Source organism: Spermophilus citellus (genome assembly GCF_964194105.1).
Source record: "Spermophilus citellus genome assembly, chromosome: 4".
NCBI lineage: Eukaryota > Metazoa > Chordata > Mammalia > Rodentia > Sciuridae > Spermophilus > Spermophilus citellus.
Genome location: NC_138185.1, coordinates 115,720,747 through 115,740,540, shown reverse-complemented (window position 1 = coordinate 115,740,540; position 19,794 = coordinate 115,720,747). Strand labels below are relative to the sequence as shown.

General features: G+C 45.6%; 1 protein-coding gene across 2 annotated transcripts; it reads right to left on the bottom strand.

The window, feature by feature from the left end:
* Positions 1-509: 509 nt before the first annotated feature.
* On the bottom strand, positions 510-19,512 carry PARP16 (poly(ADP-ribose) polymerase family member 16). 2 transcript variants are annotated; one of them, XM_081288951.1, is made up of 6 exons: positions 18,678-19,512; positions 11,559-11,696; positions 8,692-8,898; positions 5,307-5,478; positions 3,747-3,888; positions 510-1,940 (listed from the first exon to the last, which is right to left on the bottom strand). In XM_081288951.1, the coding sequence occupies exons 1-6, from the start codon at positions 18,846-18,848 to the stop codon at positions 1,805-1,807; spliced, it is 966 nt and encodes a 321-aa protein (XP_081145077.1). In that variant the 5' UTR covers positions 18,849-19,512; the 3' UTR covers positions 510-1,804. The 2 variants fall into 2 exon arrangements, with proteins under 2 accessions (XP_081145077.1, XP_081145076.1); XM_081288950.1 differs by having other exon boundaries at positions 510-1,943; positions 18,678-19,511.
* Between the last annotated feature and the right edge of the window lie 282 nt (positions 19,513-19,794).

Below are 19,794 nucleotides of genomic sequence, written 5' to 3'. Positions count from 1 at the left end.
TTAACTCCCAGCTTGACCACTTCTTGCCTTCTAACCTTGGGTAAACTCTCTGAGTCTTTAGCACCTTGTCTCTTGATACAGCCTGCTGTGAAGACTAATGAGATCAGTACATGTAAGATGTGGTGCTACACGTATCAACTCCATGCTTCCTAATCCCAGACCATATTAGGGCTCCTTACCAAGTGTTTCCCAAAAACTCTTATAAAATCACATAATGCCAACCTCACTCCCAAAACATCCGTCCATCTGCCCACCTTGCCAGACTGTCAGCTCCATGAGGGCAGGGGAATTTTTGATCCTGCTTGTATTCCTAGTGCCTGGTACACTGTAGGTGCTCTTATTGGGGTCAATGACAACAAATCCCACCTACTAGATATCCTGGTGATACACGCTCTCCAGCAAATGGTCACCTTGAACAAGGAAAGAGAGGATAAGATTTTTAACAACAGGGCATACACAGCCAACTCAGGCTCAGGCTGAAAGCAGCCACAAAGACAACTTAGTAATTAGGAAAATATCTTTATTATTTTTGAAATGTTTCAATATTCAATGTAAAAACCATGACAGTGGCTTTTTCACAACTTTATAAATTGTAGAAAAATGATTCTTCCCCTTCTTTACAGCAATCTCACCCCCAAATTGGACAGGGCTCCATGACAGCTGAAACTCAGCAGGACAAAGGGAACAGACAATAGGACCAAGTAGGGCTTCGGTTGTCCTGGCGGCCGAGGCTCTTCCTACACTTTAAAGCCCTGGCTGAGTCCCAAAGACAATGACCCTCTGAAGGAGGCTCAAATCATGTGGATTTGTGACATGCTAAGTAGGCCTCTGTTTCCAAGGCCAGAAGCCCACCAATGGCCTGCAATGTGGCACTTGAGGCTGGCAGGCCACAATCAAGGCAGCTTTGTGAGAATAAGAACAGGAGCAAGCCTGAGGCTCAGATCCTTCACTCTAGGACACAGCTAGGAAAGAGGATGTGTATCCTGACCAAAGGGTGCTTTAGGTTCAGAAATTTCCCCTCTTCTCAGCTCACAAAGACTACTTTGTCAAATAGCTATTTTAAAAAGTCAGAAAACAATCATTTGGTTCCATTTCAGTTATAAGCAACAGTTGGTAATTTTTAGAAATAGATGTCTTGAGTTGCTCAGGTTAAGTCTGGAATTTTTAAAAAATCAGGGCCCTGACTCCTTCCTTTTTTTTCCATGGTTTGTGGGGAGGGAGGTACAGCTGTAGCAGAAGGCTGTCTGTTGATTTGAGAAAACTGTTAAAATGTTTTGCACTCACATACAAGAACTGATGGAATCCAAAAACCATCCCACTGATTTTTATGAGAAACATGACTGTCCCTCTTGGGTGTCTCAAGCCAAAACAAGGCAACCGCCTCGTGATTTATAGTCCCCACTACACATGTTCCGCCTTCCAGAAGGCATGAGAGAAAGGGCCAACCTCCGCCAGGAATGATTGTAAACATACCACTGACAGCTTGGACACTTTGTTTTTAGATGCAGCAGGACTTTTTCCTTTGGCCCTGGCTGAAGAGCCAACTCCCTAGGTCTGTTCAGGAAGGAGCAGATGGGAGGGCTCCCTGAAAACTGTGAGTGAGGATCCAGGCGTCCCAACAGACTGGAGTGTGGCTGGGAGCATCATCAAAGGCAATCAGTACATTTATGGCATTTTAAAAATTGTCCTGTGACCCTCAAATAGTCCCCAGGCTTGACCTGGCCAGACATGAGGCACAGGAGGTAGGAAACAAGCTATCTTAAGGCACATGGTTGAAGTGGTCCCCACACCAGAACCAGAAAGATTATCTTTTAACGCGATTCCAAAAGTGTTGGAAAGCAGAGGAGTTGATGACACTCACTATGAGCAGCAGCAGCAGATACAGGAACATCATGACCATGAACCAATGGCTGGAAAACCAGGAGAGCTGGCTCGAAGTCCTGCTGAAGGGGAAAAGAGTGATGTTGGCAACAGGAAGGAAAAAAAAAAACATTTTTAAAAAAGTGTATGCAACATGTTCTGGCTCAAAGAAGATGAAATGATGAATTTCATCCTCTGCATAGTTATGAAGTGAAGCTTCAGGATACTTTGCCCAAGAAATCTGGGGCTGTCTGCTCTGGCACCAACATGCCTTTCAACAGAACATTTTCTAAATGTACAAAGACAGCTATGCAGTGAGCTCACCCTGATCTTCCCTTTGTATGTCCTCTTTTTTACCTTTTATAACCCATCTTTTCTTAAGCAAGACTTTGGATTCTGTAAGAATGACTTAGCTCAGGGTATCTGCCCAGATGGTGGCAGGCCACTTAGCAAAAGTCTTTTTCCTTTTAGACACATACAGATATAAATCCGAGCTGGGAAATCCTCTTTGGCCCACTAGGAGGTGTTCTAAACCATCCAAGTGTTCACTTAAGATACACTCCAGGAACTGCGGGAAAAGGATTAGATTTTTTTTTTTTTTTTTGGCATATTGGGGATTGAACCTAGGGTGCTTTACTACTGAACTCCATTCCCATTCCTTTTTATTTTTAATTTTTTTTTACTTTGAGACAGGGTCTTATCAAGTTGCTGCAGCTGGTCCCAAACTTGCAATCCTCCTGCCTCAGCCTCCTAAATGAGCGGAATTATAGGCATGGGCCAAATGGAATATTAAATAGAAGTCAGATGTTTCTTTAAAACCAAAGAATATTGTTCCAAGACTTAGAAACCTTATACAGATTACCCAAATTTAGGTGGAGGCTGGATTTTACTTGCATATAAATTCTGGAAGCATGGAAAGCACTGGTATGCATAAGAAGCAGGACTTTAAAAATGACCCCTTTTCCTGTCAAACTAGTGTACCTGCTGCTGATATGCATGGGAAGCTCTACCATGGGCTCCAACAACATGCAAGGTCTCTAAGTGACCCCCAACCCTTAGAATCCTACAGATCCTCCCACCACCACACTAATGAAATGGGACTAGACATTCACCATAGTTCTTCAGAGCCAAAGGTCCTTATTTTTATTGTACTGGGGATTGAACTCAGAGGCGTTTAACCATTGAACCCCATCCCCAGTCCTTTTTTATATTTTATTTACAGACAGGATCTCACTGAGTTGCTTAGGGCCTCGATAAGTTGCTGAGACTAGCTTTGAAGTTGTGATCCTCCTGCCTCAGCCTCCTGAGTTGCTGGGATTATAGGCATGCACCACCATGTCCAGCTAAGGGTTCATTTATTCTTTGAAGGGTTAGGGATAGTGCGTGTTAGTCAAGTGCTCTCCCACTGAGCCCCACCCCCAGCTTCAACACCTCATTTTGGAGATAAGGATAAAGCATCTCAGATCCATGGAGGGGCAGGCAGAGGGTCAACAACCATGGGGAAAAGTGACTGAGCTAGGCTGCACAGCTTCAGCCAGTGACCCTTTGCTGCCCTGCCTCTCAGCTTAAATCAGTGGGTTTCAGACCACAATTATGGGCCTTGTGGCTAAGGGGTCACAAATTTGGCTTCATTCCATCCCTCATAGAAAGACCTATGTTTACAAATCTTCCTATCTTCACTAGAACACATGGACCCTATTGCATCAGGACCATATCTCCTCTGACTCGTATGCCCTCCTCACCATTTCTAGCTTAGTACTTTATGTATTTTACACAGAGTGGAGGCCTAAGGCTGAGGGAAAGCAGCCCTGGTAAAGGTGAAACCATCCTCTGAATACAGCCTTTAGTTGGCCTCCTATCCTTCACCTAGGGACCATGCTTCTTACCTCTTGGGCTGCTTCTGTGAATATACCAGAAGGTACTTCACTCGCAGGAGCTGGTTATTGGTGACCACAAAGTACTTAGGAGGGATGTCGCCCCCTTCGCTATGTTTGATTCTTGCTCTTCTTCTGTCTATCTCCTTGGAATCTGAATAAGGCAAGTAAAGCACAGTTTCACTGGAGCGGAGCAGGGGGGCAATTTACAATTAACTAAAGAAGCAAAGTAGAAATAGAAATGAGTCAAATCTCCCTATCCTGAGGAAGCAAGCCCTGGCGCGCTGAGGTATGAGCCTGTATGTATATGTGAAATGGCACTGAACCAGAGAATCTGGCAGGCAGGCAGGTGGTCAAATGGGGGGAAGAGAAAAGGAATAGGAAAATATAAAGAGATACAAGGAAGAAAAAATGCAGCTGAGTGGAAAAGCAGAGGGAAGCAGCAAATTAATAGCCACACCAAAAAAAAAAAAAAAAATTACTCTAGGCTAGGCAGAGGACTTGATCTGAAACAAGGCCCTTAGTGGGTATTTTTAATAAACCATGCTAGATTTGAGCTTCTTGGAATACTTTATTCCACCCTTCCTACCAAGCCTATTTTAAAACTTTTTCCTTTAACCACATGAAAAGGTTTTAACAAAAAAAAAAAAAGAACAAAAACAGGGCCAAACTGTGTGTCAGCAGAGGCTGCAAAGTTTTATTTTGATGTTTAATGTCACCATTTGCAAACTTCCTAAGAATCACAAATGCAAACATTCGTGCCCTCTGGTTTGGGAGGTAGTGTGGGACCTGGGCCTATTCCTCAGGATTCCAGTTGTTTTATATTAGAGGCCAGAACAGTCAGTTTTCTGAATTCTCCTCTTCTTAGTAAAACTGGCAGGCCAGTTGTGGAGACTGGATTGACAGTTCTATGACTCTTCTGCCTTGAAGGAAGAGAACACAGCAGGGGGCACAGGGCATGCAGTTTGAGGGACACATCAGGGCAGTGAAGATGAGGCAGCCAGCTAGTCATCTGCTTCCTGGAGAACCCAGGACTTGCTCCCTGTGGCCTCAGTTGTCCCTCACACCCTCTGGGGCTCCAGCACACACCAGGGTAGATCAGAGGACCTGGACCCAATGTTCTTAGCTCTAGGTTAGCAGATATTTGTTGAACGTCAAGTATATACCAGACTCTCTGCTGACACCAGATGCCCAAGAATAAATAAGACCTAGATCAATTCTTAGGGAGCCCGTATTCTCACCTTACATTCAGTTTTTTGTCAGATCTTGCCTCCTTCCCAAAGCTTTCCCTGGCCACTTGGACCTGCAATGATTGCTCCTTTCTCTGAGTTGCCTTATCAGTCCCCTCATCTGGCCCTCCCTACCTCCAACCTGTGGTAAGTAATCTTTCCCAATGTGTGTTCAAACTCTAAGAAGGCTTTTCCCTCCTAGAAGGCAGGCCCCCTGAATTGCTCCAGACCCAGCCCATCCCTTAGTATGCGATTGGTGCTCTACCCAACAGCTGGGCCAACAAGAAGAGCCTATTACCCCAACAGAGGCCTGCAGCCAGGTCTGGACCACGTGCTCACTCACCCTTCTTCTTGGTTTGGCACTTGACATCTGGATGGTCAATGACTTCACACACGGCCACACAGCTAAGGATGGGGCCAAGGAGGCTGTGCTGCCACCCATGGCCATGGGGGCTGTAAATGAGGGCCAGGCTCAAGTCACTTGTGAGGTAGGTCCCCTCTCCAAACAAGGATGTCTGGAATGGTAGAGGCCAACAAAAAAGAAATACACACTGGTGAATATAGAGTTGGCACAGCAACAGGGCACTGGTCTTTCTTCAATACAGTTGTAAACACAAGATTTTCTCCATAGGGTATATTACTAAACACATTTCCACCTGATCACAGTTTTACTGATTGTGGATTTGGTCACCTAGCCTGGGAAACTAGCAGTTCCTTGTAGTTAAGGTCCAAACAGACCTTGGTTTAAATCCTCCAACAAGCTGGCAAGTTATATAAACTCTCTGTGCCTCAGTTTCTATGTTCACAGATGGTGATAATAGTGCCTCCTTCATAAGGTAATAGGTGATTATTAAATGATATAACATACAGCAAACATGGAGCAGGACACCTGGCACATGAGAAATGGTGGTGACAATGTAAGGAGGGTACTCTGTCACAGACTCTTCTATTACTTAGTGATTCCTGTTACATGACTGCATAAACAGGGTTACACTGCTGGACTTGCAAAGCCAAGTCACACCCTTATGTGCAGGAGGAAGTCACACCTGAGGGAGAGGCTAATCTGAGTCACTACTTGGAAAAGAAACAAGTCTCTCAGAACTGAGGGAAGAAATAAGGGAAGTAAACATGAAGGGCAGAGTAAGTTTTACTCTTTTGTGTTGGTGTTAACTAAGAAAATTGTGTCCAAGAGTCTAGGAGGCAGCTCCCTGGCAGTGGGTGCTAACTTGTACCCTCCATAAGGAAGCACAGCAGGCAAGACTCCTGCAAGTGAAGATACAAATCCTTTGCCTCTGATAGACATCACTAATCGACCACGATGGCCGATATAACAATATCCATCATGGCACTTATTCATACTACTCAGGATCCTTCTCATAATATCCCAGGTGGCTGTGGACCAAGGGATGGCCTTTGTTATTCGAACTGAAACTCTACTGCCATCCATGAGCCACAGTAGGATATCTTAAGATGACGAGTGGACGTGAAGAGCTCACTCATGTATATCCTATGCTCTGGAATTCAGAAATATCCTATTCAGTTGCACCAGGCTGCCACTTTCTAAGCCTGGTAAATGAAGCATAGGGGAAATATAAACCTTGGTACAGCCTTTGGGAGCTCCTTGCCATATTAGGCAGTGTTCCCCATGTCTCAAAAGCTGACATGGACCTTCTCCAGGGACACTGGACACCCTCTGATCTGACCCCACATCAGTTCTCTATTTACATCTGCCACATGTTTGCCCTTCTCAAGACCTGAAAATCTTGTGAAAGGTGGTTAGGAGTAGAGGTGCACAAGAGTGAGAAGCTTGGGGTTTCTCTGCCATGAAAATAAGCCTCATCTGGCACATGGGCTTCTTCAAGCAAGTTCCTCGCTAAAAATCCAAGTAGAGGGGACCAAAGGGGATTCAGTTTACCAAAGGACTCTTTTAAGACACCTCTAAACAGCAAACTCCCTAAGGATACTGAAATGAAAGTTGGGTATAAAGACTACGACCTGCAGGCAGCTTCCCCAGGATGGCCCCAGTGTAAAGCCGAGGCCTTAGATTCCAGTAGCCTGGCCATAATAATAAACCAAGAGCCAGTGTAAACAAACCCGTCATCTTCAGAAAAACCCAACAGCACTAATCAGATGCAGCAGGGCTGGGAAATATCTTCACAGCCTCGGGGCTGCATCAGCCCCAAATGAGCCCAACCTCATGGAGCCGGCTCCTCAAAGACAAGGCTGATGCTGCCACAATGGGGAGGAGCCCACACCCTCCAACCACCCCAGATGCCCTGTCCAATAGCCTATAAAAGCAGCTACTGCTTCCTTGGCACAAAGTGCATGTAGAAGCCTTTGTATAATAAACTCTTTTAATTCGCTCCTGTGCCACAAGGAGAGTAACAGAGGTCTGTTCTACAGATGAGGAAACTGAGGCTCAGAAAGCTTAAATCAATTTGCCCAGGGACACAGAGCTGTCAAGTCTGTTTAGCTCCAGGGCCTGTCTGTAACCTTCTTCCTACACCTTAGTGAGGGGTAAAATAAGTGCCAGCAGAGAAGGGGTGGTTGACACTGTTTTAACTCCTAAAAATGGGAGGAAAGCAGCTTGAAGAGAGAGGAAAAGGACCTCTCTTGGCACATTGTGACATACCCCTCATTTTTTCCCAGGGCTGACACTATTAAAGTGTCCCCTAGGAATACACTTCTCAAACTTCAGTGTCTTATCAATCACCTGGGGATCTTTTTAAAGCATAGATTCTAATCAGGTAGGCTGAGGTGAGTCCAAGACTCCATATTTCCAATAGGCTCCCAGGTAATGCAGATGCTGTCTGTAGGGGCGTCACATTGAGTAGCTAGGGCTGGTCACAGGCTAGGATCACTGGAGGGTTTTTAAAGTATACTGACAGCTGGCAAAATGGTGCATGCCTATAATCCCAGTGGCTCAGAAGGCTGAGGCAGGAGGATTTTGAGTTCAAAGCCAGCCTCAGCAAAAGTGAGGCATTAAGAAGCTCCGTGAGACCCTGTCTCTAAAACACAAAATAAGGGTGGGGATGTGGCTCAGTGTTCAAGTGACCCTGAGTTCAAACACCAGTACCCAAAAATCTATTAATTAATTAATTAATTAAAATAAATAAAAAGAACGGGGAATGTAACTTAATGGTAGTGTCCCTAGGTTCAATCCCCAGTCCAAAAAATAAATAATAAATTATGCTGATAAAGAACCTGATTTAATTGGTCTGGGATGCAGCCATGCATTGGGAATTTTTTTTTTTTAACTTTTTCTGATCTCTGTTCCTTTTTTTTTTTTTTTCAAAGAGAGAGAGAGAGAGAGAGAGAGAGAGAGAGAATTTTTTAATATTTATTTTTTAGTTTTCGGCAGACACAACATCTTTGTTTGTATGTGGTGCTGAGGATGGAACCCAGACCGCTTGAGCCACATCCCCAGCCCCCATTGGGAATTTTTAAAGCTCCAAATGATATAGATATGCAGCCAAGGCTGAGAGCCATGGATGCTTTTCAAACTGTAATCAGCATAGGAATCAGGTGAGCTAAGGGTGAGCCCAAGATTCTGTATTTTCTCAGGCTCCCAGGTGATGCCATGAATACTGGTCTGCAGCCCACACTCTGGGTATCAAGGCCTTAGTAAACCTATCCATCCCCACACCATTCTCCCCCAACAAACCCCCAGGGTTCTGGCACACACATCCCCATGCTCCCCCATGTCAGAGGGTACCCCCTGGGCCCACCTTGTTCAGATGGCAGTGCAGGCCATTGTGGATGATGGAATGGAAGTTCTCTAGGCGGCTACCATGGTAGGCGTAGATTAGGTCTCGTTCTCCTTTGGTCTCATAAAATTTGGCGTTGGCTGGGTCAAAGTATTCAATTTCAAATAGGAAGTCTGGGGCAGGGACAGGCGTGTGAGGGGCACCAGTCAGCCGCTGGATCTTTTCAAACTTGAAAACATGAAGAGAGTCACAATTTTATTTAGGAAGCTGGTAAAATGTGCTGCAAAAATAGGCCAGGCACAGTGGCACACACCTGTAATCCCAGCAATTTAGGAGGCTACGGCAGGAGAATCTAAAGTTTGAGGCCAGCCTCAGCAACTTAGTGAGACCCTGTCACAAAATAAAAACTAAAAAGGGATGAGGTTTATCTCAGTGGTAAAATGCCCCTGGATTCAATCCCCAGTCCCCTCACCCTCCACCAAAACTTGTGCTGTAAAAACGGCCTCCTAAAACCTGGAGCTTGACCCCTATGGGCTCCTATATCATGAGGACAGAGACATTAATTTATAAGCAAGCTCAGAGCTTACAGCTCAATGCTTGCTTTCTTCTGATAATATTTTTCCCTATTGCAGGCTGAGAAGCACAAACTGCTCCTTCTAACCAGAGGACATTCTAATGTCTCTAACTTATTCCTTCTATATCCTCTGTTCATCTTTACAATATCTCATGAGCTAGACAGGAGAGATAAATTGCAAAAATAGCCACAAATTTTTCCTTTTACCCTTGTCTGTACACCCCTTTGCAATGTGACTTTGTAGACATGGAATCTACTTCTCCACCCCTTGGATCTGGGCATGGCCACATGATTTGCTTTGGCAATGGGACCATAATATACATATATCAGATTTAAAGGGCTTGACCCCCTTTGTTTGCTGCTGGAGATCCTTCCGTCTAGTTCAGGCTGGACTTCTGTGGGGTCAGAGCCTCACAGAGAAAGGCCCCAACCACTACAGTCAACCTAGCTAAAGCCCCAGAAATATAAGCAAGGTTACCCTGGGCCAACCAGCTCCAGTCAAGCCCATCCTACTCAAAAGAACCTGTTATGGTTTGGATGCGAGTTGTCCTTCAAAAGCTCATGTAAACTCTTCTGCCCTAAAATTGTGCTGGTCAGGTCCTTTAGTCACAGCAGCAAAAAAGCTAACTAAAATAGAACCCAACCAACCCACAGAATCATAAGAGACAATCAGTGTTTCTCATTTTATTGGTTAAAGCTGATAAATTTGGGGAATGGTTTGTTATTCAGCAAAAGCTAATTGATACAGAAAGGTAAGCTCTTTTCTCAAGGAGGATAATCCTTTCCAGGGTACAGACTTCAACCTATACTAGTTTTCAAATAGTAGACAACAGACTAAAGCCAATCTGTAGCAAAGTTTTCCTGGGTTATCAATGATTGAGAAAAAGAAGGGAAATATAATGAATATATTTATAATAATGTAAAGTTGCCATGATCCTTCCTTTGGAAGAACTGTCCTTTCTTCTGAAATCAAGACCTTTGTAAGTAATTTAATACTTACAATACTTTAATACTTATCTTTTTATAAAATGATAATACACAGTAGACTAACATCCTTACTCAGGAAAAATAAAAAGCTAATAATTCTGGGTTTTTAACACCCCACATTTTAATGGAAATTTAACTGATTCATAATAATAAATTGAGAAACCATTGCCATATCTACTTTAACTGAAGTACACAACCTTTAGTAGGTGCTTGATGCCCATACAAGGTGTAAATAAACAATGCACCTCTCAGTTCAACAGATGACAAGAGTAAAACCCAGGAATTAGCAGCCCAACCTGGCCCTGAATGATCTCCTGACTCCCTCTCCAGGGTTCTTTATGTTATTTTACCATTCAATACAGATGGATGTCCCTTAAATGCCAGAACCAAGGTACCAAATTCTATGTCAGTTAGGGAAGTTTGTAAAATGGAATGCTCTCAAATTGAAATTGATTAATTATGTGAATAACAGTACAGATAAACTAGTGCTGCCCCTCAGAGGAAACAACACCAGGTCAGGAATCAGGTTCTACACTCTGGACCTTGTCATTCCAGCCAGTCTCTGGGAGACCCCAATCAGGCAAAGAAAACCAAATGATAGAATGTCTGACCTGTGCCAGAAACTGTGCTGTGGGGTGACAGACTTTGGGTCATTGCCCTGCTTTGAGGTAACTATTAAATTCTCACCTTGCAAATGGGGGAGAGGAGATTCAGTAATTGATTGAAGTAGGACTAGAGCCCAGAAATGACATTTTCCACTACTTGTGGCCCGTTTCCTGACAACTGGACTAAGCCCATGTTTCTTAAGGTGTGATCAGGGTCCATCCTTATCAGAATCACCTGCAGTGCTTGTTAAATAGAGTCATACCCAACATTCACTGAGTCCTTAATATGTTCTCTTAGGCACTGCTCTTAAGTGTAAAAATCCATTTACATGGTCAGTTTCCCGACGGAATTATGCAATTATTATACCCACTTTACAGATGAGTAAATAGAAATGCTGAAATGTACCCAGCAACCTAATCAAGATCACAGAGATATGATATACAAGGCAGAATTCAGCTGTGAACTGCTACTGTTACAAAGTTCCTGGGCCCAATGCCAGATACCACAGAATCACAATCTCTAGGGTAAAGTCCAGGAATCTGTATTTTTTTTACTGCCCCACCTCCAATTTATTCAGTAAAAGGACAAGGCACGAAATCTGCACTTTCAACAAGCTGCCCAGGCCATTCTGGGGCCCAGAGATATCCCAAAGTCACTGGACTCATGCTATCCCACAACCTTCAGCCCTAGGAATCTGTGATCCTTCAGACCAAAGCCTCACCTCTGCCTTCCCTGTACTGTGGATTGTCAGGACCTTTGAGGATAAAATCCAGCTCACCAGGTCCCAGGCCCATTGGTCTTCGTCTTCGGGGGATTGCAGAAGTTCCTTGAGGTTAGGTAACTTGCTGGCATCTGCAAGCTGAAGTAAAGGAAATCTCCATTAGTAAGGATGCTGGACAAAATGATAATCAGGGGCCCTCTAGTGGTAAGACGGGCCCAATTCACTCATTCCATATCAAAGAATTTCCTAAAAGCCAGGGAAATTCACAGGCCTACCATTCCTTTTCCAAAGAACACCAAACTCTGAAAGCTCTGAACTCTAAAAGTTTTTTTTCTTCCTTCCTTCTTTTTTTTTTTTTTGTGTGTGGGGGGGTGTGTGTGTGCAAGTATGAAACCAGAGGCACTCCACCACTAAGCTACATCCCAGCCCTTTTTAATTTTGAGACAGGGTCTCATCTTGCCCAGGCTGGCCTTGAACTTGCAATTATCCTGCCTCAGTCTCCAGAGACACTGGGATTACAGGTACGTGCCACCAAGCCTACAAGTTTTTTTTCAAAATGCTCACTTGGTACAAATCCTGACCTGAGCTAATGTTAGGTTTGTTCAGTCTTTATATATGTGTGTGTGTGTGTGTGTGTGTGTGTGTGTGTGTGTGTGTGTGTGTGTTTTAGTTGTCAATGGACCTTTATTTTTATTTATTTGTATATGGTGTTGGGAATTGAACTTGGTGCCTCACACATGCTAGGCAAGCACTCTACCACTGAGCTACAACCCCAGCCCTGTTCAATCTTTATGCTGTATACAAGCGTTGCATTTTGCTGCAGGAATATTAATGCATCTGAGGACAGATGGTGCCCTGCTGCAGGTGATACTAAACACATGTATATGCATGTGTGAGTAAAGGGTGAGCAAAGCCTCCTCCCTTCAGCATGAAAATCAGCTGGTGCTAATTCTATGTCTTATTTATGGCCCTGCTTCACTCCCAGCCTTTGTGGTCCTAGCTCAGGGGCTCTTGAACATATACTCCATGCTGGAGGTGAGGGAAACATTAGAAAGGCTTCAAAAGGACCCTCAGTGGGGAAGGGGGTCAGAAAGCTAAATAATTGTGACTGAAAAGTATTCATTGTCATAACAAAGATGTTGCAGAACGACCACATGACTGTAATCTCAGCTACTGTGGAGGCTGAGGCAGGAGGATCACAAGTTTCATGTCAGCCTGGTCAATACAGTGAGACCTGTCTCAAAACAAAAATTTTTTCAAAGGGCTGAAGATGTAGCTCAACGGTGGAGCTCTTGCCTAGCATATGTGAGGCCCTGGGTTCAATCCCCAGTACTGGGGGTGGTGGGGAGCACTAAAGGGACAAGGCAAGTCTTGTTGGGTAAAAGGTGGGGGAGAGCTGGGGTTAAGTCAGAATCTCTTCTCAGAGGAGGTGCTTGTGGTCTGACCCTCTTCCTGTGCGTACCACTCAGCCCAGCATCTCCTGTGGTCTTCTTTTATGTTCCTGATCCACACCTGTTATCCCAGAATCATAGCTGAGTCATCTCAGCTGTCCGCATTACTCCTGTTCCCAAATTCCATCTGTGAGCAACACCCCTTACCCACAGTGCAGACCTAGGCATAGGTGTGTAATGGTGGTCCCTTCACCTTCTGAATACAGCCCTCATTGCTCTAAGGCTTTTTTTTCTTTTTTTTTTTTTTTTTTTTGTCTTTGCTCCCCCTCTCCCCCTCCCTAACAAGATTAGGAAGACAAGGTTATCTTTTCTTCCCCTAGTTAATTGCCCGGTGCACACAGCCACTACAGGAAGGAGATGCCAGCTGAGGATCAGGAAAGTGAGTATCTCCCAAATTAACAAGTGAATCCTATCATGCCATCAAGGCACCCTGGGACCCCCTACCAGAGCACACCTGGAATATAACCCTTGAAGAGCTCCTTTAAAACCTCCCTGTCCCTCCTGATCCGGAGTCACAACCTTTGGGACAGGAGTCCCTATGTTTCTCCTTTGCTAGCAAAGCAATAAAAATTCTTTTTCTGGGGTTGGGGATGTGGCTCAAGCCGTAGTGTGCAAGCCGTAGTGTGCAAGCCGTAGTGTGCTCGCCTGGCATGTGTAGGCCCAGGTTCGATCCTCAGCACCACATACAAACAAAGATGTTGTGTCCACCAAAAACTAAAATAAATATTAAAAATTCTGTCTGTCTCTCTCTCTCTCAAAAAAAAATTATTTTTTCCTATTTCTTTTTTTTAATAATTTTTTTTAGAGGGAGAGAGAGAATTTCAATATTTATTTTTTAGTATTTGGCGGACACAACATCTTTGTTTTGTATGTGGTGCTGAGGATCGAACCCGGGCCGCACGCATGCCAGGCGAGCGCGCTACTGCTTGAGCCACATCCCCAGCCCCTCTTTTTCCTATTTCTTAAAACTGTGTTCTAATTATTAAGTTGGCATTGATTGGCACTGGGGACAGGAACCCTATTACACAGGAAGCCCCACAAAAAGAATTCAACTAGCCAGGCCCCCTTCAGGAATTCAGTTCAGAAGTGGAAGGCACCCCTCGGAACTCCCCCTGCTGGACCCAGGACTCTTCAGAGCTCCATTATGGGGCCAATCCTATATGAGCCCTCCTACTGCCACCTGCTCAGTCAGGGTCCCCACTGTGTACTGCCCTCCTGGTCCCCCACTGGCCCACACTCTTTAACACCTCATCTGACCTCCTTTCTGTTCCTTTGCAATTGTCATGTTGCTCCAACAAGTCTAAGGACCTTTTAAGACCAAACCACAAATAAGGTTGCCAGATAAAACACAATCTGCCCAATTAAGTGTATGTTTCAGATTTTTTAAAAAATAATTTACCGTAATAGAATGGATCTCACTATGTTGCTCAGACTGGTATTGAACTCTTGGGCTCAAACAATCTTCCCACCTCAGCCTCTCAAGTAGCTGAGGTTATTGGCATGTACCACAATGCTACCTGCTAAAAACTTTTTAGTATAAATATAATTTATGCAATACTTGGATCATACTTATACTAAGAAAATTACTTGTTGCTCAAAATTAAAATTTAATTAAGTGGCCTATATTTTTATCTACTAAATAGTAACATATCCTTAATAAGGCCCTTGGGAATCTGGTCTGGCCTCTCCATCTATCAGTGCCTCCTGCCACCAACCACCCCCCCCCCAACGCCAAATTATGATTTTTCTTCGTACTTCTGCTGATGCCTGTCAAGGCACTGCACTCAGTCTTCATGGCCAACCTAAAGTCACCTCCCCTATAAAGCCTGCCCTGATCACCCACTACCTCTGGACTTAACAATTATGGCAGAGTCTCAAGTTGGTAACTTGACCCTCTGGGGCAACCTCAAATCTGCTAGGACAACCACATCTCACTTTTCCTGGAGCCCCAGCAGCCATGCAGGAATCTGGCACAAAGTTCAAATCACAACAATAACAGCTTCTATTTGTTGAGCCTTTGCCATGTGCCAGGCACAGGGCTCAATACTGTGCACACACTGTCTCATTTATTCTCACAATAACCTATCTTAAAGGTGAAATTGAGGCTTGGAGCACTGAGCACCTCATAGCACACCTCACACAGCTATTCAGTGGCAGGGCAGGGACATATGAAGCCAGGTGGTCTTACTCCAGAGTTCATTCTAATCATGATACATACTCTCTTACCAAATGAATGGGAAAATTCAGTAATGGCCTAAATATTTTAGCCCAAAGGAGCAATCAGGTAAACTTTAAGAAGCTGCTTGGGAGCCTAATCCTGCATGTTGCTGGGATTCTCACTCCACTTCCCAATTAATACAATAAGATGTGGCTGCCTATGCCTAAGGCCTGTCAAAGGTAGGGAGAACGATGTTATGTGTAGTATGGGACAGAGGTAAGAGACAGAAAATCTCCATGCAGGCAAGAATTTTGATCTACAGTTCGTGACAATGAAAGGCATCTGTCCACAACTGGATGGAGCAGAATGAGCATTCAGGAGGAAAGAGGCATCTCTGGGGACTCAGAAAAGGTAAACAGAAGAGTTTAGAGAGCAGGCAGGATGGGAGTGGACCAACAGTGATGGCCAGGATTTTGAGGCTGAACAGAGAGCACTCCAGATGGCGGGGGGAGGGGGGAGCATAGCAGACAGGCAGAAAAGTGAGTAGACAGGCACACAAAGGTAGGTCCAGAGCTCAAATGCACCCAGGGTCAGAGAGGTGAAAAAAATGTGTAAGGGGAAGTCTGGGAAACAGTGGTGAGGCCTGATGACTAGAATCCCCGGCCTTACAAAGGGCCCAACCACAAACTTCCAGCTGTAGCTGGAGGACAAGTTTCACCAAGGCCTTGCAACCTTGGATTTTTCTATTCTAAAAAGAAATCAGCAAACTGGATTTTTGTTTTGTTTGTTTTAATTTCCCAATTTCTAAAATGCTAGAGAATAAACAAAACTGCCCACAGACCACACCTCTGCAGCCTCTGCTACAGGGAGTAAGGAAGGATCCAACCGGAGAGAAGACTGGAGGAGGCCTGACTGGTGGGCAGAGCTGACAGCCACAGGAGTTTAAGAAGCAGAAGTCTCTGGAACCAGCAGGGGTCAATGAAGAAGAGAGAGGACCAATGAACTGGAAAGAGGCAACTCAACCTTCTGGCTTTGAGCAGGTGACAGGAAAGCCCGGGAGACACTTTGCAACCATCCAGATCATAGGCTCTAGGGAGGAGGCTCAGGAATTTGTTGTCCTAATGTTGCCACAGGTGATTCTTACCACAGAGGAAAAGTCGGAGCTATTCAAGTACAGATGATAGGCAATGTCCTCAAAGTGTTTGGTAGCAGGAAAGAACGAACAACTGAAAAAAAAATATTTGTCTACAAAGGGGCCAGAAGTTACAGTTACTAGGCATGGGTAGAGGTGCTGAAAAGGAAATGAACCAAATATTCATTGAAAATGAAAAAAGGTTACCAGCCTCCATGACCTTATTAGAGCAACATGGCCCCAAAATGGAAGTTGGGAATAGGGTGAGCCAGATACACTGCTTTCCAGATTTTGTTATATGTGCATGAAGTGCCCCAGGATCTTACTAAAATGCAGATCCCGGGGCTGGAGGTGTGGCTCAGTTGTAGGACACACACCTAGCATTCCTGAGAACCTGGGTTCAATTCCTGGCACTGAAAAACCAAAAACAAAAGTTCACCTTTGAGTCAGATACAGGTTCGAATGTCAAATTCTCCGGATCATTTCAATAACACATGTGACATGTGGCATGCCCCCAGAGGTGATGCCTTTTTTTAGGAAACAGCCGATTCCAGCCATGCCTACAGACTGCCAAGAATCTGCAGTGCCTCACGCATGCTAGGCAAGCACTCAACCACTGAGCTATTCTCCCAACAATGGTGCCCAGTAAGGAAGATAGTAACAGAACTGGATGGTTAGAGTCTGCCAGTGGCTCTAGAGAGAAAGGGTGACTGGGACAATCTGTCCCTATAAAGGAGGCAACTGAGACTACTTAAGTTGCTGATGGTGTCTTGAGGATTTATAGAAATGGGGGAAAGGTATGTCCCAAATGGAGAGCAACTGATACCTTTGAAGAGGGGAGTGGAATAGGGTGAGCTCTATCAGGGGCACTTGTACTTTACTGGTATCATTTGGAATTTTTTTGTTTTTAAGGTACTTAGGATTAAACCCAGGGGTGCACCACTGAACCAAACCCCCGCCCCTTTTTATTTTCCGACAATATATTGCTAAATTGCCCAGGCTGGCCTCTCACTTGTAATCCTTCTGCCTTGGCCTCCTGATTAGCTAGGATTAAAATCATGTGCCACTATGCCCAGTCATTTGTATTTTTTATAATGAGAATATATTCAAACACTACTCACATAGTTAATATTTTTTGGTATGGTACTGGGGATCTAACCCATAAAAATAAAATTTTAAACAGCATGAACAAATCAAACCAACACACAGCTTCCTCTACAAGTATCCCACATTCATCAAATAAACCCAATTTGATTTGCCAAGTAGACCTTCAGCAGAAGACAATATGTTTGAGCATTCTAGCCTATTTGGAGGTATGTTTCTTGATGATATGCAACTAAATTGTGGGGCATCATCTCCAGTGAGTTTGGTCCCTCTAATCTTAACCTCTCCCCCACACCACCTAAACAGGTTTCCCTCTCACCTGCCACCACACTGCTCTTTCAGAAATGCACCTTGCCAATGGACCTCAACAATGCTCTGCCCTCCCAATCTACACATGCAGTGTAGATTTTTGCATTTATATTCACAAATTATGACACCGACCTATAATTTTCTTTCCTAGTATCAGCCTTAACAGATTTTGTATCTAGACTATTTTTCAAAAAAGCTAGTCTCTTTTTCAATACTTTGGGAAGATAGATATAGAACTGGAAATGCTTATTCCCTCAGTGATTGGTAGAACTCACCAATGAAGCCAACTAGGCCCCAGAGTTTTCTTTGAGGGAAAATCTTTGACTACTAATTCAATGCCTTTAATGATTATAGGCCATTTTATATTTAATCAAATCATCTGATGAGTTGTACCTTTCTAGGAAACTCCAAAGATTTGGACTACAAAGATAACTGATAAATGGAATGCTGATCCTAAGGTGAACTCTGCAAGAAATTAAATACCCTGTGACTTATCAGAAAAATAACAGCTCACATGTGCACTATGTGTTACAGTTTATAAATGTACTGCCCATATATTACTTCATCTTAAGATAAAAGTCTGGGCGGCTTTGGGGACTTTGGGTCTAATTATTTGCAAAGGGATGGGTAACTTCCTATTTAATCAGAACAGCTGATTCAGATCAACAGCCCATTGCTAGTCAGGCTAACAAATTTTGTGGAGGGCTATGCAACTATTAAATTTCTCACTTAACTCCTTACGGATCACTTGTCATTGACACGAGGAAGCAGTCATCAAGTGATTGGGAGTGTGTCAAAGGGTGTTAGGAGTGTTTTTGCCTGGTGGAAACCTTCCCTCGGGCCAGGCTGGGAATAGAAAGTCTAGGGTGGCATGTGTACTAACACGGGTGGAGTCGCCACTGCCTTGGTGCACAGGCCACTTGGCCCAGTACGCAGTGGGCAGCGCCCGGACAGAGCACACTCACCAGGGCCTCGAAGTCCTTACAGTTGTGGCGAGCATAGGAGGCGGGGAAGGGCCGAAGCACCGAATCGCGCTTGTAGCTCTGCAGCGCAGAGGCGAAGAAGCTGCACCGGAGGTCAGCTGCCAGCACGTCGCGGCCGGCCGCCTCCTTGGCCGCCGCCCTGCAGGGCTGCATCCCAGGTCGCGGCGCGTTGCCGGGGGAAACGCGCAGGTCAGAGGCGAAGGCCCAGCCTGCGGTCAGCAAAAGACCGGAGCGCGGGGACAACGGGCCGTCGGGGGCCGGGGTTCCCAGGCCTGAGGAGCAGCTAGGCAGAGAGGCGAGATGACAGGGGTGAGAACGTGCTGACGAGCGTCCTCTATGGGGCGCTTGCTGCAGAGCAGACAGGACGGCTGAGAAAAGACCCAGCAGAGACCAGCTCAGCACCAGGGATAATGGGGCCGGGGATGAAATGACAACGGCGGGAACGCGCCGACGTGTTATCCGCAGGGGCTGACCTAGCTGGGGACAGCCCCGGGGGGGTCGACCGGCAGAGACGGGGAGCCGCGCGTGCCTCCCAGCCCTGCCTCCCCCCGCGCCGCCGAAGCCCGGCTGCTCGCCCAGCTGCCCGCGGCGCCGCCTGCACTCGCCCAGCAGCGCACGCCGCTCTCCGTGCCCGCCCGCCCTATGGGCTCCGGCGCCCGGGCCTACCTCCCCTCCCCGCCGCCGCGCTCCCACGCTGCTCCGCGTTCCTCCCAGCTCAGCCGAGGGCCCGCCCCTTCCCGCGCCAGTCCCTCCTCCGCGCAGGTTGTGCCCGCCCACTCCGACCCGGAGCGTCGCGGTTAACAGGGGCGCGGCCGCCGGAGTGTGACGGGCGAAGTCGTCCAAGCAGCTGCGAGCCGTCTTCACTGCAGCCTCTAGTAGGAACTGACCTCAGGCTAGCTCTTGACCCGCCCCAGGACTTGACTTTGTCCGAGTTTAGCAGGCCGAGCCTGCCGGTCTCACCTTAGGGAACTCTTATTTCCTGCTGTGTCCCTCTTGGGTTATTTGCCTCCAAAACGGACTGGCTGCACAAAATGAGCCATTTACACCCAGAGAAACGGAGGCTCAGAGTAGTGCAATGCTTAAGATGACATAGCCAGGG